At 35.3% G+C, this 14856-nt stretch overlaps 4 protein-coding genes across 5 annotated transcripts in view; 1 reads left to right on the top strand and 3 right to left on the bottom strand.

Annotated features, from left to right (window-relative positions):
• LOC105283452 overlaps positions 1–3554 on the top strand; it is a 42180-nt gene extending 38626 nt beyond the window's left edge. Inside the window, exons 5-8 of the mRNA XM_011346220.2 lie at positions 850–1080; positions 1184–1331; positions 1973–2117; positions 2220–3554. Coding sequence (XP_011344522.1) covers positions 850–1080; positions 1184–1331; positions 1973–2117; positions 2220–2467 — 772 coding nt within the window. The 3' untranslated portion in view covers positions 2468–3554. The remainder of the gene's footprint in view (positions 1–849; positions 1081–1183; positions 1332–1972; positions 2118–2219) is intronic.
• A 48-nt stretch (positions 3555–3602) lies between these two features.
• Positions 3603–6759, bottom strand: LOC105283448 (methylcrotonoyl-CoA carboxylase beta chain, mitochondrial). Of its 2 annotated transcripts, none has more exons than XM_011346213.2 (9): positions 6242–6759; positions 5613–5866; positions 5244–5515; positions 4948–5095; positions 4465–4880; positions 4269–4403; positions 4066–4202; positions 3918–4003; positions 3603–3843 (listed from the first exon to the last, which is right to left on the bottom strand). In XM_011346213.2, exons 1-9 carry the CDS (start codon positions 6353–6355, stop codon positions 3726–3728), a joined length of 1680 nt encoding a protein of 559 aa, XP_011344515.1. In that variant the 5' UTR covers positions 6356–6759; the 3' UTR covers positions 3603–3725. The 2 variants fall into 2 exon arrangements, with proteins under 2 accessions (XP_011344515.1, XP_011344516.1); XM_011346214.2 differs by lacking the exon at positions 6242–6759 and having other exon boundaries at positions 5613–5700; positions 5771–5863.
• Positions 6760–6888: 129 nt separating this feature from the next.
• LOC105283449 (DNA-directed RNA polymerases I, II, and III subunit RPABC2) lies at positions 6889–8343 on the bottom strand. The gene is made up of 3 exons (XM_011346215.3): positions 8204–8343; positions 7487–7639; positions 6889–7215 (listed from the first exon to the last, which is right to left on the bottom strand). Exons 1-3 carry the CDS (start codon positions 8230–8232, stop codon positions 7005–7007), a joined length of 393 nt encoding a protein of 130 aa, XP_011344517.1. The 5' UTR covers positions 8233–8343; the 3' UTR covers positions 6889–7004.
• A 1029-nt stretch (positions 8344–9372) lies between these two features.
• On the bottom strand, positions 9373–14826 carry LOC105283445. Its single transcript, XM_011346204.2, has 2 exons — positions 14492–14826; positions 9373–12244 (listed from the first exon to the last, which is right to left on the bottom strand). The coding sequence occupies exons 1-2, from the start codon at positions 14711–14713 to the stop codon at positions 10640–10642; spliced, it is 1827 nt and encodes a 608-aa protein (XP_011344506.2). The 5' UTR covers positions 14714–14826; the 3' UTR covers positions 9373–10639.
• Positions 14827–14856: the final 30 nt, after the last annotated feature.

Consider the following 14856-nt stretch of genomic DNA (forward strand, 5'->3'; position numbering starts at 1 on the left):
GATCATATATGGTCATATGGTCGCAGAGCAACCCGCTAAGTTCCAGTTAGCCGTAATAATCCAATGCATAATTGAAGACACGCGGAATGTGTCACACTCATTAAATTAACACTCATCATGCAGGTTCACCAAAATTATTCATTCTGCACGGCGAGAATCTTTATCAATAACAATCAATAGTTATTTGTATTGCGTAAAAATTGATGATGAAGTCAATAAGTTAGATATATATCACAGCATTTAATTAGTTTACTGTGTCATGTTCTTGAATAATAATATGAAAGAAATAGCAAGTATTTGGACCGCGGACAATTACGCTAAATATGCTAGATTACAACAATAAGTATGACGATACTTGAAACGATTTCCATGATCTCAGATCCTCAATTATCAAATATTGATACAAAAAGTATATTCGAATAATTTATAATTGCGCACGTTAATAAGACGAGATAATTTGCAATCTAAAGGTTTACTTTTTACGTTTTTCTAAATCATTACTAAATTATTTTCTTCGTGTTATAAATCAAATATTAAATTATTATGATAGCTCCTTTAACTTAATTAAGGATATAAAAAGTTATTATATAAGAAATTTTCTCTATTTTTTCTTCCTTGCAATTTTTTCGAACATTACAGATATCTTAGCCAAATCTGTATACTTTTTCAATTTACTATAAACACTACTATCTTTAAAAATAATAAAATATTTCCCACGTATAGCTACAGTAAGACATTTTATTAATAATTATAAAATTTGTCATATGTTATTTATTTATTTATTTATTTTTATTATATAATTATATTCGATACTCTTTTAGAAATTATAAAAAAACTTATTTATTCCAGAGTGATCGACATACATGATGAAATTTCGGGAGCAGCGCCGGTTCCCATTCTCGGTGTAGGAGTCAGACAAGGTGGTACCTTGGTGACCGGTGAACTCAATGTCAGCCCTGGTACGCCGTTGCAGATGGAAATATTTTTGGACAACGATTCGGCTCCGATCTATGGCCTGTTGGTGACATATATGCTGGTTACCGACACTAAGACGCAGGAGGAAACGATTATTATTAATGGGTAATTATAGGCTATTACTACATCTTTTATTATTTTTTAAATCGAAGATTTAATTTATATATCTTGGAAGCTTTTATACATTATATATTTGATATTTTTACAGGTGCTCAGTTGACCCTTATTTGTTTGAAAATTTCAACACTGTAGATGGTGACTTTCTGACGGCAAAATTCCGAGCTTTCAAGTTTCCGGAAAGCACTTATGTACAGTTCCGCGGTACCGTTAATGTCTGCTTGGATAAATGCCCAGGGGTATGCCTCATATTCTTTTATTATTAATTACTTAAATAAAGTTTTGATTTATAAATCGAAAAAGTTTATTTTAGACTAATTTAGTTGCGATATATTGCACTTGTAAATTGAAAAAAATAGTTTGAAAAAATATGATAGGTGTTCTATAAATTTTTGTATCAAATTATATAGAATACATTTGTAACCAAGGCAAATACGCTAAGTACGGCCAAATTTCCCAGTCCAACTTAAATAAGATGTCTTTAGTCCCTTTTGCCATATAAAGTCGAGCATTGTAATAAGATGGAATAACATTATTTTGCGCAATCCTTTACTGATGAACAGTCTCTTGAGGCTTTAATTTAGCAATCAATGTAGCAATGTAGATAGTCGTCCAGGAACTAGCCATGATTTTATTCATTTGACATTGTCGTATAATAACACAAGTTAATACAAAAAATTCTTTTGCTTAACCGCGATAATAAAAATAGAGCTACATCGTAACATTGTTCTTCGTTCAGAGACATGATCATTAAATAGCTATTAAGAACTGCTAAATCTCAAAGTTATGAATTAATTAACATATTTAATACTTACATGTTCGAGCATGTTTCCCAACAAATTAATTGCGATGAACGTTATTTGAGCAATTCATGTTTCAGATCGAATGCAGTAACGGCCAAGTCGGTTTCGGCAGAAAGAGGCGAGCCATTGAGATGTCAGGGACCGACAAGAACAAATTGTTCGAAGTAACCATGTCGACGTTCATCAAGGTCGATTCCGCGGACGACGTCATGATCGATCAAGGTAAATCTCTTCATCTTCACCAAGCGAATGAACACTTGAATAATCGCTACGTATTCATCACGTTTATGACTCCTATTACGATGTTCCGTATTGTGTTGTTAGTGCTCTCGGAGTTTATCAGGAAGGGGAAGAACAGGACGCACACGAAAGAAAGAGCGGTAATCGCTGAAGAAGTTAGAGAGCAATCCAGCCCGACGACTATCAGAACGTACGAGAGGACCTTTCTCGCGGAAGAGATCAAGGAACAGTTTAAATACAAAGTCACCGAAGTGGTAGTTAATTGCTCTTCGCGTAGTACTCTCAGTCTGAGTCTTCTCCTGATCCTCCTTTGCTTTTATAAATTCCTATAGGCAATGAGACCCCGATATTTTCCGACAGATGATCACTAATTGTAAATAACACGCAATCTGAGACACATTCGTTGAAAGTGTAACGGAAAATAAGACGAGTATCGCTTTTGAGAACGATTAATTAACTCACTGATGAATAATCAGGATCTCGATTACAATAACAGCGGCTCACTAATTACGCAAATCCTGATCAAGTGATTGTCGACTGTACATAGTCAAAATATGTTTGGAAGAAATTTCTAATCAATGCTAATTTTTTGATATAATTTCCGTTCTCAAGTAGAAAATCAAGGTTCAAGAATATGAAATTGCCGTCCACGTTGGAAACACTTTGTGTGTGATATTAAAATACAATTAACACGAGAGAGTTAAATACATAAATACATGTGAACATGTTGGACGACGCTGATTCAGCAAAGCCAGAATGGCAAGTTTGAAATACGGAAGTAGCTTGCGGAATGAATTATCTGTCTTGGCGCTAACATAATAAAGCAGTAAAATGTATCCATAAGATTTCTCCGCTCTGCGACCGCCGAATTTTCAGTTATAACGTTTCTCATTTTCTAGTTTTACTGTACTTAACTTTTTTTTATCGCATGTCACGACACTGCCGTAGCTTGAAGCAACTGCGAGAGGAAAATTGGCCTTTGCGAGCGGAGAAAGCCGAAGACCTAGTCGTGCGACGAGGTGTAATAATGCAATGCGACTTAATTAATTACTAAGTAATTATTAATTGCGTATTCGTAATTTCAGTCTAATTTTAATACGTTAAATAAATGTAAAATAATTAAATACAATAGCTGACGCAGCATCACGACAATTCTTTTTTTATCATAATTATGATTAATTTCTAATAAGCATTTTAAGAATTTAATTATAATAATAAATTTAGAGAATTTTCTAATAGAAGAAATTTAGAATGTGAAAAATTTTCATGATTACGAGAATTTATATCGATGTTGACTGTGAGACAAAATATAATGCGCTGCATTACTGAAATTACAGCAGATTTCAATCAGATAAAAGAAGGTGCGTTTAGAAGGAACTGTACGATTGCAAATGACAATTATTAATAAAATGTAAAATGTAATAAAATGTATATTTGGAATGCCTAATAACAATCAAAAAATATTTCTCTTATAAAATATATAATCCATTCATTGTTTTTTAAAACAATATAGAAAACAACCGTATACCGTTTAACAATAATAATGGCACTTTCGAAGCATAGTTTTATATGTTTGTACATCTACGCGTATTACATTCGGAAAATCCCGAACTTACTATCAGGTATAGGTGCGTTTAAAGACGCGGATAAGCTCAGACCGAGCACAAGTCGCGTGTCGACCGGATCGATCACACCATCATCCCACAGTCTAAAAAAATATTAGAATAATATTCCCTTTCACATAAGTGAAAAGAAATTTAATCCTTTTCTGTGATAACTTACCGAGCACTCGAGTAGTACGGATTGCCTTCCTTCTCGAATTGTTCTATAATCGGTCTCTTGAGATTCTCTTCTTCCTCTTGAGTCCACTGCAAAATCGCGACGTGTAAAATAGAATTTTTGCGTGCCGGAAAATGAAGTTGCGTCATACCTGTTTGCCCTCTCTCATGCGTTGGTCCTTCGTGATTTGCGCCAGTACCCCAGCTGCCTGTTCTCCTCCCATCACCGATATTTTAGCGTTCGGCCAGGAGTAGAGAAAACGCGGCGAATAAGATCGGCCGCACATTCCTGTCACAGGATTATATTTTATAAAAACCTTTTTGAAAATAAAAAATATTAAAGTAGAACAAGTACCATAGTTTCCGGCTCCGTATGAACCCCCAATTATTATAGTAATTTTTGGCACTTGCGCGCAGGCTACCGCAGTCACCATTTTTGCGCCATTTTTGGCGATACCGCCCGCTTCTGCATCTCTTCCCACCATAAACCCTACGTATAAAAAAAATTTATATTAATGCGAAAAATTTCAGGGATGTATTTGTGATCGTACCTGTAATGTTCTGCAAAAAGATCAGAGGAATCTTTCTCTGAGCGCAAAGCTGTATAAAGTGAGTCCCCTTCAAGGCACTCTCAGAGAAGAGCACACCGTTGTTTGCGATCACGCCGACAGGATATCCATAAATCCTTGCGAATCCAGTGACCAGGGTCTCACCGTATTGCGCTTTGAACTCGTGAAACTTTGACCCGTCCACAATCCTCGCGATGATCTCCTTTACGTCGTACGGGCGTTTTACATTCGTCCCAACGATGCCATAAATCTCATCGACCGCATGCGCCGGCAGCTCGATATTTTTCGCGATCTTCACGTCCATGGGCGACTGCTTATTCAGATCCTTCACGACTCGACGCGCCAAATGCAGCGCGTGCGTGTCGTCTATCGCGTAATGATCGGTCACGCCAGACTGTCTGAAGTTCCAAGATTGCACGGCTGAGTGCTTGCAAATAATTTCAATACGGTATCTAAGACAATTACCGACAGTGAAGCGCAGCTCCTCCCAAATCCTCCGCGGAGACTTCTTCGCCGGTCGAAGCTTTCACGAGTGGGGGACCAGCCAGAAATATTGTACCCTGATTGCCGACAATGATATTCTCATCTGCCATTGCAGGAACGTAAGCACCTCCTGTAAGATAATCATAACGTAATTAAAATTAAAATTACCATTAAATATTTTAATAATGTAATTAACTATTGGATATTAATAATGTAACATGCAAATAAGAAGTCTGCACATGAAATAAAAAAGTGGGAGCTCATTAACAATGACGAACCTGCCGTACAACTTCCCATAACTACCGCAATCTGAGCAATTCCCTTAGCGCTCATGTTTGCTTGGTTGTAGAAAGTCCTGCCGAAATGCATTTTATCAGGAAACACGTCAGCCTGCCTGGGCAAGTTTGCTCCACCGCTGTCGACTAGATATATGCAAGGTAATCTATTTTCCTCCGCAATTTCTTGAGCTCGCAGATACTTCCTGACTGTAATGGGATAGAAAGTACCACCTTTGACTGTAGCATCGTTTACTATTATCAAACATTCAGTGCTGAAAACAGATACCCGATAAAGAAGATCTCAAAATATAAAATGTTGCAAAAGCATAAGATATAAAATAAAAATATTAATCTTATCATGTGGGTTACCCTTCCACTCTGCCAATGCCAGTTATGATACCACCCGCTGGTACTTCCTCTTTACCGTACATCTCGTATCCTGCTAATTGTGAAAACTCTAGAAAAGGTGAATTTTTATCTAGAAGTGTGTTTACTCGCTCCCATGGCAAGAGTTTTCCTTTGCTCACGTGTCTCTCTCTAGCTTTCTGTCCGCCACCCTCGGCAATCTTTTCCACAGTATTTCTCAATTTAGAAACAAGAGCTTTCATTTGTCCATAATTCTCCTGAAAATGATAATAATGATAAATATACGATTACTATATACTGATATATAATAGAGCATAAAAAATGTAAAACAAAATAGAATTATATTTATATATATATCATACATATTTTATATTTATATATGAAAGGTAAAATATATTTAAATAACAAGTTTGTACAATTTAAAGTATGCACATATGCTCAGAGAGAACGTGTGTGTGTGTGTGCTCATACATAATGCACCACGCGCGCGCGCGTTAATGTGTGTGTGTTCATAATGCGATGTGTATGTGCGCGTGTACTAATTTATTTATAATAATATAAATCTGTAGAAGCATCATAAAAAATACACGAAAATGACAAATTACACAACACACACAAAGTCACTTCCTAACCTGATAAATCGATGAATTAGTATCTGGAGTACTGCCAATAACAGACGCTTCTTCGTGAAAACATCTCACAAAGGGCCGAGAGTACTTCAATACGCAACGACTTCTGCGTAACATTGTTCATAAGTACTGTTTTCTTCAGCTCAATAAAATAAATGAAGAAATCGATAATCAACAACAATCGACACGTGTCAACGATCTCTACTTGCACTTTCTGTACTATTGCACTCAGTTGCACTAAATATATGCGCTACCTTTCATTCGGTACTCTCAATATTCAAAGTTTAGAGATGAGTAATATTTAATTAATTAATGAATGTTCGATTTTTTAATAAAAAAAACTGGTTATTTTTCGATCTTTGATCCAATTAATCTTTACAAAATTATATCGAAGTCACAATACTGAAACGACTCTAGATACGCATAGAACATACAGCGGCTTCTATATAAAATTTGAAGTTTCTTTAAATATTTGTCATAAACACGATTCTCTTTAAATTGCCACTAAATTAGTACTTTCTTTTAAAGTAAAGGATTATAATTAACTTGCATAATTGGGATATAATACATAATTCATATGATTCTAAAAGCTGCGCATGGATAATTGTGGCTGGGTAAAGATAAATTAAAAATTGAATTCTCCGACTTTCTATGCACTATATATGGATTTAACTTTAAGAGAAAAATGAAAATAAACAAATAATTAGCTTTAATAAAATGCACATTACAAGATACAATTTAGTTTTATAATAATATACTGCTGAAATTAGTGATCTATAATAATTAATTCATCAATGCCCCAATCTTCATAACTATTATCGGGCAGGTAACGGCGTATAATTATGGGAATCTTTCTCTGCTTCAATTCCTTCATTGCAATCTGCAATGGATCCGTCTCGCCTTCCAGTTCTACCATTACAGGGGCACACATCGCTATCTGTAGTGCTCTTGTGCCCAACACTCTTGCCCTTTCATACCTACAAAATAAATAATTGTATAAAATGCAATATTGCTACTGCAAGATGTATTAATGTTATCCAAATATCCACATTTACAAACATATTTCACAATGTAGAGTTTACAAATTTTTGCATTTTTTTCAAACACAAGTACATTTGGTTACGTAAAAAAGTATTCTTCTTTATTATATTATAGAAAAAATTCAACATTAAATTGCATTGTGGAGTGTATTGGATGGATACATTAATATATATAATTATGCTTTTATATTATAGAAAAAATATATACTTTGTCATGTATCTTGTGGTTATCCTCTTTGATCTTTGGACGCCACCACTAGCTTCATTCGCATTTATCACTTCGATATTTTCAATTAGAGCCTCATCTTCTTGAGGCTCTAATTCCATATCATCATCTACATCGTCGAAATCGTCTGCGACTCTATAAATAAATGCATTAATGATGGATACTTGTAAATCATATTACAAAAACGTAGTTTTAAGTCTTTAATTAGTCAGATTTCTTTAAAGACCATGCAAATGAGAATAATAGCGGAAAAGGTTAATTGTTTAATCCCTAACATACGGTTTAGTTACTGGATCTTTACCGATAATACGGATAATTGCAGAGTAAATAGAATTAAATTCCTGACGAGTCGTTTATCTGTATAATTATTTTTCATGCCCGAATGAACACAAATTACGTCACAATAACATAAAATAAAAGCGTCCGAGTAAGAAAAAATACAGCACCTTAACCTATAAATCAAGTGCATTAATACGTCGGTCAATTTGCCCTAATATGCACAGATATTTCGTGCAATATATTATTATCATGTAAATCATCTATTAATACTGTAAACAGTTGATACGGCAAACTAAAACCTAACTTTTTAAGTTATTAGAGGAATAACATTTATTAAAGAAAGTTTTGTCCAGTAAATGTAAGTACTAAAGAATTGCAGATATCAATGCACTCAATTATCGTCAAAAACTTCATACTTACTCGTCTGCATCAAACTCCTCGTCTGCCATTATTATTTATATTATTTATTCACGACGCTACACGATTACTCGCTTCGGCAACGAACATCAACGAACATGGAAGAACAAATCTATATGAACGTATCGCAAGCCAGGGTATCGACTTTTACCCTAGACACCAGATAACGCTGGGACAATCGATAGTTTTGGCGCTTCGGCGTGAATCGATTAATTTGAATTTTGTGGATTGTTATCTGATTAATCAGTTTGAATTGCCAAAAAATAAGCCAACGAGCCTTTGGCAAACGATGTTTTTTCCTTCTGAAAACAATTTGAAGGCGTTATTGGCAATTTTGATGTATATAGTTTCTTTGATATGAGTTCCAATTTCCTCAGTTGAGATCCTTCTTTCTTCTCATCGCTAAAAGAAATGTTTACAAGCTGCATGTGGCATTAATTTATATTATACATTTTTTTAATGTACACAAGTACATGTGTCATATACTGCTCCTCTTTTCCTCTTTGATTCAAGATTGTGTGTGGCATTATTTATATCAACGTTTTTGATAGAATTGATCATTGCAGTTGACATTTTTTGAAATAATTTATAATGGTATTCATACTTTATTTTTTATATTATAATCTACTCTTCATGGGCGCCCGGAGGGGAAGGACAAGGAGGGTGGCAAAGCAGTTGTCCCTCCTGAAATTGGAAAATTGCAATGTTAAAATTCTAAATCATAAGCAAAAAAAACGAAAAGAAAATAAACAACAAATAAGTAATACGCATAAATTATATATAATAAGTTTCGAAATGAAAATTTTTCTTGTTTGTTAGTTGAGTTTCTTATCTTTAGAGGAACTTAAGGTTTTGCCTCCCCCCCCTTGAATTTTTTCTGCAGGTGCTCATGCTACTCTTTCTATTCATATATGCAAAAATTCAAAGACAACAGTGACATTGAAGATATCAAATAAAATTAGTACATTTAGAGAAGCTTAGCTATGCAAACCGAATTAATTTTATATCAAAATACGAACTTTTATATAAAAATACGAAACTTATTACGTAATCCATGATATTAAAAAATATATTGCATATATTTATATGTTCTTATATTTATTACAATGAAATATGAAAAAGACAAGTAGCGGGTAACTAAGGGAGACTAAGACAATGATTGTACAATTCTGGAGATATTACACAATTATAATTATGATTAACGAATATATACAATTTAACATTTATTAACCAATTTATTCACATGAGAAAGATAGATGTTCTAAATAATATTTATGTATAAGCAGATATAATTCGGAGAATATTGCAACAATATTAGGAAATTGTATAAATAAAATATATAAATTAATACACTTTATATCATTAATTACTACAAATTTAATGTAATAATATATTATATTAGTAATAATGACATATTTGAGAACAAAGTGTAATTAATTATTTAACCCATTTATACATTTGTATTATTATAACATTAATAAGTAAATTTAAATCTTGAACTTTTATAATTATATATTCACGCATAAAGAAAATATATATCAATGATTCTTAAACAATATTGCATTTCTATGATAGAGTAACCACTAAAATATCGGTTGTGTTAAGATGCAAAACTTTAAAGTAGTAATTTTTAATTATATCCGATCGATTTACACAATATAGACTTATTCCAAGAATTAATTATTATTTTTATACACATATCACATTCTTCTCATCAAATATCGATATATATACCTCTGGTCTTTCATAAAATAGATATCTACCTATATTCCTAAATCTACTTTTTTTTTGAAGGCGACTCGTGAATTTTCCTACATAAAATCTTAAGCGTATATTGCAACAATTGTCATAATGTTAAACGTATGTAATTCTGCAAACAAGATATAAGCATGCATAGATCTTCGTGTACAATAAATGATATATCAAGGTAATAACAACGATCATAATGTATATATAATATTATATATATATATATATATACTTATATATAGTATATATTATATATAAACAAACATATATAAACAATATTTACATAAAACATTGCTTACTTTATCTTTACTTGATCAAAATCTTGATAAAATGATCGATTTCATGACGAAATAAAAATAAAAATAAAAAAAGAAAGTTGTTTCAATATTACAAAAAAAGAGAATCTAATTAAATTTGCATGAAGAGGCACGTTTTATGAACCACATCTCCTTATTTTTATAATGACGGAACTTAAACTTGTACGAACTTAACAGAGTGCATCTTATCTCAAGCAAGATACTCCATAAGAAATGAGAAATCGTCGAAAGAATCCTTAATCCTTATGTTTCCCTATGCATCATCGAAATGCGAATTCTAACATTTCAATTACTAATTTCATATTTTATTTTAGCATTATTATGCACCATCATATCCGTTATCCTAATCTTAGTTTGAACTTTGTTCGAAAATTCACAAGAATTCGTAATAACACTTATGTAATCTGTACAGTTCCTTGGTCATAAAACTAACATTGCACGCCTCGCAGTAATACTTGATGCTTTCGGCGAGCTTCAGCATCGCTGGCACTTCCTTCGTACGCTTATTGACCGCGTCTATCAGTTTTCTCGTCTGCAGCCTCTTCACTGACCACTCCACGTAGTCATTTCTCCTCGTCTTACCATTTCTCAGGTAGGTATCCTGACTTCTCAGGCACTTCGGAGAATAGTTTTCTGCGGCAAACTGATTCGTCTTTTTTGTTCTCGCCAGCTTGTTTTTCAAGATATTGGACAACGATTTCTTCTTGGCCAACAAGAATTTCTCCCGAGATCGTGGTCGTTCCGACTTGAAGTAGCGCATCATGTCTCTCCGTAAACAGGCATTGTCATCGGTCTCGGGTGTTTCGATCTTCGCTTGTAAATTGCCGATGCTTGCAAATTTATTTTGTAATCGGGTTCTCGCGCCGGTCGTTTCAACCAGTACCGTATCCTCTAAATTGTCCAGAACCTCTTGCTTTATCTTGAGTTCTGCAATGTTGTTCAATATGTCTGCATTTCTCGGGTGCAGCCTCGAACTCGGTTGTTCTACGTCATCTATCTTGCGTCTCTTCACGCGATACTCCGATCCTTTCCTCTTCTTCGGTTCTTGGTAATCCACATTTTTCCTCGGTCTCAGGCGACTGCGTCCTTCGAACTCGTCCGTCTGCTCCACCTTGATCTGCCGTGTCAGCTCGAAATTTGTTGCCGCTTTCGGATCAAAACTATTCAACTTGTTCTCCGTGGATGGCTGTTGAGCAACAACACCCAACGTTCTCTTTCTACTTAATGCGTAATTCACCAAATTTTTCCTAGGTCTCAGATTCCGCACTATCGTACTTGCAGAGGTCGCCCGATCCTCAGGAAGCTCGTTTAGTTTATCGTAAGAATGATTTCGCGTTCCTGCTAACGATACGTCGTCTTTAATGTCTAAACTAGTGCTCGTCAGGCAACTTTGCGTGTCTCCAACGGCATCGACGTGCGGCAAATGATTCTGCGGGCAATCCGGGAACAGGACTTGCGGGAAGACACTCCTCTTGACTGGTCTTAATCTGGTGGTGTTCTTGGTAATATCCTTGAATATACTCTTTCGCGAGCCGTTTGCGACCGTGCCGTCGTCTTTGGATACTGGCCTCTCGTAATCTTGGCGAAGTTTCGCCGTAGTCATCCTTCTTGGTCTGCTTTGGTTCTGCTTATCACAGCAACATCGACAGCGCGAGAACGTTGCGTACGTTAATCCATCGTGAATGCCATTAGCCGGAAACGCCATCGAGCTCATCGAGTTGATGTAGTCGATATTCTCCACCAACGGTTCCAATTCGTACACGTCGTAATCGAGTGGCTCGGCTTTGATCTTCACATTCTCGATGTGCACCATAGGTACGCCGATCTTCTCCCTGACGTGGCCCTTGCGCATCCACGACAGCTGACTCTTGAGCGCCGCATCCGTTTTCAGGCAGTCCACGTAGAACTTGTGAAACTCCTCCAGCTTGTAGCTGCAACGGTGACACATCTGCTTGGGCAGTAGATCCATCTCGTGCACCTGTGGAAAACGCACAGTGCACAGGTATATAAACGCGATCCCCGCGAGACGCGACTCAAAAGAGCGATTGAAAAATTCATATTACTTTTGCCTAGTCCGCTCCCAAATGTAATAGTATTATTTTTTTATTTCCATAGGCCGAAAAAAGTTTATATCTTTTCAAATTTTATTAAAAATTAAAAATAACTTCTTATATTGTTTATTAATGATTCGTGATTATTAATGATTAACGAATCGTGTATTAATGAGACGCGATGTTTATGAAATTCTCAGAGTAACCAGGGAATTAAATAGTTTAATGGCAAACAAGAAAAAAAGAGTAAGCAAATGTTCAGCATCGCTGGAAGTAAATATATAATACTATACTATATACACGTATGATCTATTAGTAAATAGTAAGACTGGAAATTTCCGTTCATTAACATTATCGAATGCTTTCGCGATCGCAGCAAATTGCTTCAAGATACTACCGAAAAATTACATGTAATTCGGTAATGCATTTATTTTGTATTTTATTTTATAATATATAATTTTATAATAATATTCTCTATTTATAATTTTTATAATTATATTATAAAATTATAATAATTATAATGTTAAATCTTACAGTTACGTATATAATAATATCGAAATATGAAATACAAAAGAGCATTGAAATATGAGCACATAATGAATATAATACACTAAAATTTAATGAAACAGTAATTACGCAAATCTCTCAACTCATAAAAGTTCTTTATGCACAATCTGACTGTTATTGCAACTTTAATATGTAACACACAATGGCCTTCTTTTTATCTTTATTTATGAATAAACATTAGATCAACGCGCAATATGTCAAATAATTGCAAGATAATGACAAAATATAATTGCAAAGTCTGACCAATTCAAGTCTGTCAATTCTTAATCTTCTTAATTCGAACTTATCTTATCTTAAAATCGCCACGATCAGCTAGTTTCAAGCACAATATCTGCAAACATTTCAACGCGCAAAAAAAATAATTAATTCCGAATTTTGTGAAAAATATTATTGTTAAAAATGATGCAAAACCAAGGTTATAAAAGCATTAAGGTGCAATGGAATTTTAAATAATAATATAAAATAATAAATGAAGAATTTTTTTATTTCGCGCAATCCCTAATTGCAAATAGATTAACGTTTAGGCTGCCCAAGTAATTTCGAACGTGAGCCCGTGATACAATATTAATTATGTTTCTTACATTAATATATATTTTACACAAATGATATTTTATTCCATTACCATTCAATATTTCTATAAATAGTTAACGAAGTCATTCCCTGTTAAATTATTAAAACTATCACCCACGATGGAACCCATGCGGACATTTACGTATCCATATATAGATAACGGAGGAATGTAAGGTGTAGAGAAAGGGGAATCCTGCGTTTTTTTTAAACAAAAAGAAACGAAAAAATATAAAAACTCGATAAAAATGCGTTTTTTAAAGAAACGTCATACTCATCGAAAAATTCTTTCACCTAATCCTCGCGGTCCAGCGGGCCGATGAATTGTTAGAATTATTCGAACTTGTTTTGAAGTTACGCAATAAACTTCGGAACGTACGAAACCGCCGATAACCTCACTTTTACGATATAATCTCTTAGAAATCTCATGAAAATTCATCCTTGCGAATAATTTATTGGTATGTATAGCATTCCGCACGTGGCTACAGATACACGTTTCGCTCGTACGGAAGGACACGTGCGGATCACTTCGCCGCCTAAAATTCGTCGCTCTCACGCCCGCTTGCGAACGCGCGAGAGTTCCATTCTCTCCACTGCGTATTTGTTGTATTCAGCAAAAACAAATTAATACACATATGCATTTATGCGAACATTGAGAAAGGGAAGACGAAAGCGGGAAAATTACAAATAACGAAACGGAAAATGTAGCTGAAATGTTAAAACAAAATACCTCCTATATTTCACGGTGATTGGAAAAACGCTTTACATGCATTAACAATATTGTGTGCACACGAGTGATGCATATACATATATATAGGCTCCGAAGCAGCCGTGTAACAGCGTATGTACCCTCCAACAGAAGGGAGAGAATTGGCGAAAAGACGGCGTGGGAGAGCGGAGAGCGCGAAAGAGCATCCAAGTGAGCACCCGCGTAAACGTGGAGGAGCGTTAGAGGACAAGGGAGGAAAGAGAGAAAGAGGGAGGGGGAGGGGGAGGGGGAGAGGGAGAGGGAGAAAGAGAGCGAGAACGTAATAACGTACCATAATCGGAAGCACGGCGTTGATTTTTCTGACATGATTCTCACTCTCGTCAAAAATGTTGATAGCGATGCCGGAGTGCTGACCGCACAGACGGCACACGCGACTCGACTCGAGAGTCTCCATGTCACCTTCCAATTCGCCTAGTTCGCTCTCGCGTGTCTCGTACGTGCAAGCTCCACACACTCTTGCCTCTTGCGCGGCACGACTGGGCACGACGTACATGCACACGCACGGCGCACGCCTTCGCTCGCCTAGGCCCGCTTTATCTCACGTACCACTAACAACCGCAATTTCCGGCTTCAGCGCCATCTATTGGAATTAATTGCGAGTCGCAAACTCGTCACGCGGAGCCGTGGTGCCATCTA

Source organism: Ooceraea biroi, chromosome 1 (assembly GCF_003672135.1).
Source record: "Ooceraea biroi isolate clonal line C1 chromosome 1, Obir_v5.4, whole genome shotgun sequence".
Taxonomy (NCBI): Eukaryota; Metazoa; Arthropoda; class Insecta; order Hymenoptera; family Formicidae; genus Ooceraea; species Ooceraea biroi.

Excerpts from the sequence above, each read along its gene's own strand:
- LOC105283448 (XM_011346213.2), bottom strand. The coding sequence starts at position 6,355 with ATGTTACGCAGAAGTCGTTGCGTATTGAAGTACTCTCGGCCCTTTGTG. Across the intron at positions 5,867-6,241 it reads CTAATTCATCGATTTATCAG|GAGAATTATGGACAAATGAA; the intron begins GTTAGGAAGTGA and ends TATCATTTTCAG. Across the intron at positions 5,516-5,612 it reads GGCATTGGCAGAGTGGAAGG|CACTGAATGTTTGATAATAG; the intron begins GTAACCCACATG and ends ATCTGTTTTCAG.
- LOC105283449 (XM_011346215.3), bottom strand. The coding sequence starts at position 8,232 with ATGGCAGACGAGGAGTTTGATGCAGACGA. Across the intron at positions 7,640-8,203 it reads GAGGAGTTTGATGCAGACGA|AGTCGCAGACGATTTCGACG; the intron begins GTAAGTATGAAG and ends ATTTATTTATAG. Across the intron at positions 7,216-7,486 it reads ACCACAAGATACATGACAAA|GTATGAAAGGGCAAGAGTGT; the intron begins GTATATATTTTT and ends TTTATTTTGTAG.
- LOC105283445 (XM_011346204.2), bottom strand. The coding sequence starts at position 14,713 with ATGTACGTCGTGCCCAGTCGTGCCGCGCAAGAGGCAAGAGTGTGTGGA. Across the intron at positions 12,245-14,491 it reads ACGCCGTGCTTCCGATTATG|GTGCACGAGATGGATCTACT; the intron begins GTACGTTATTAC and ends CGTTTTCCACAG.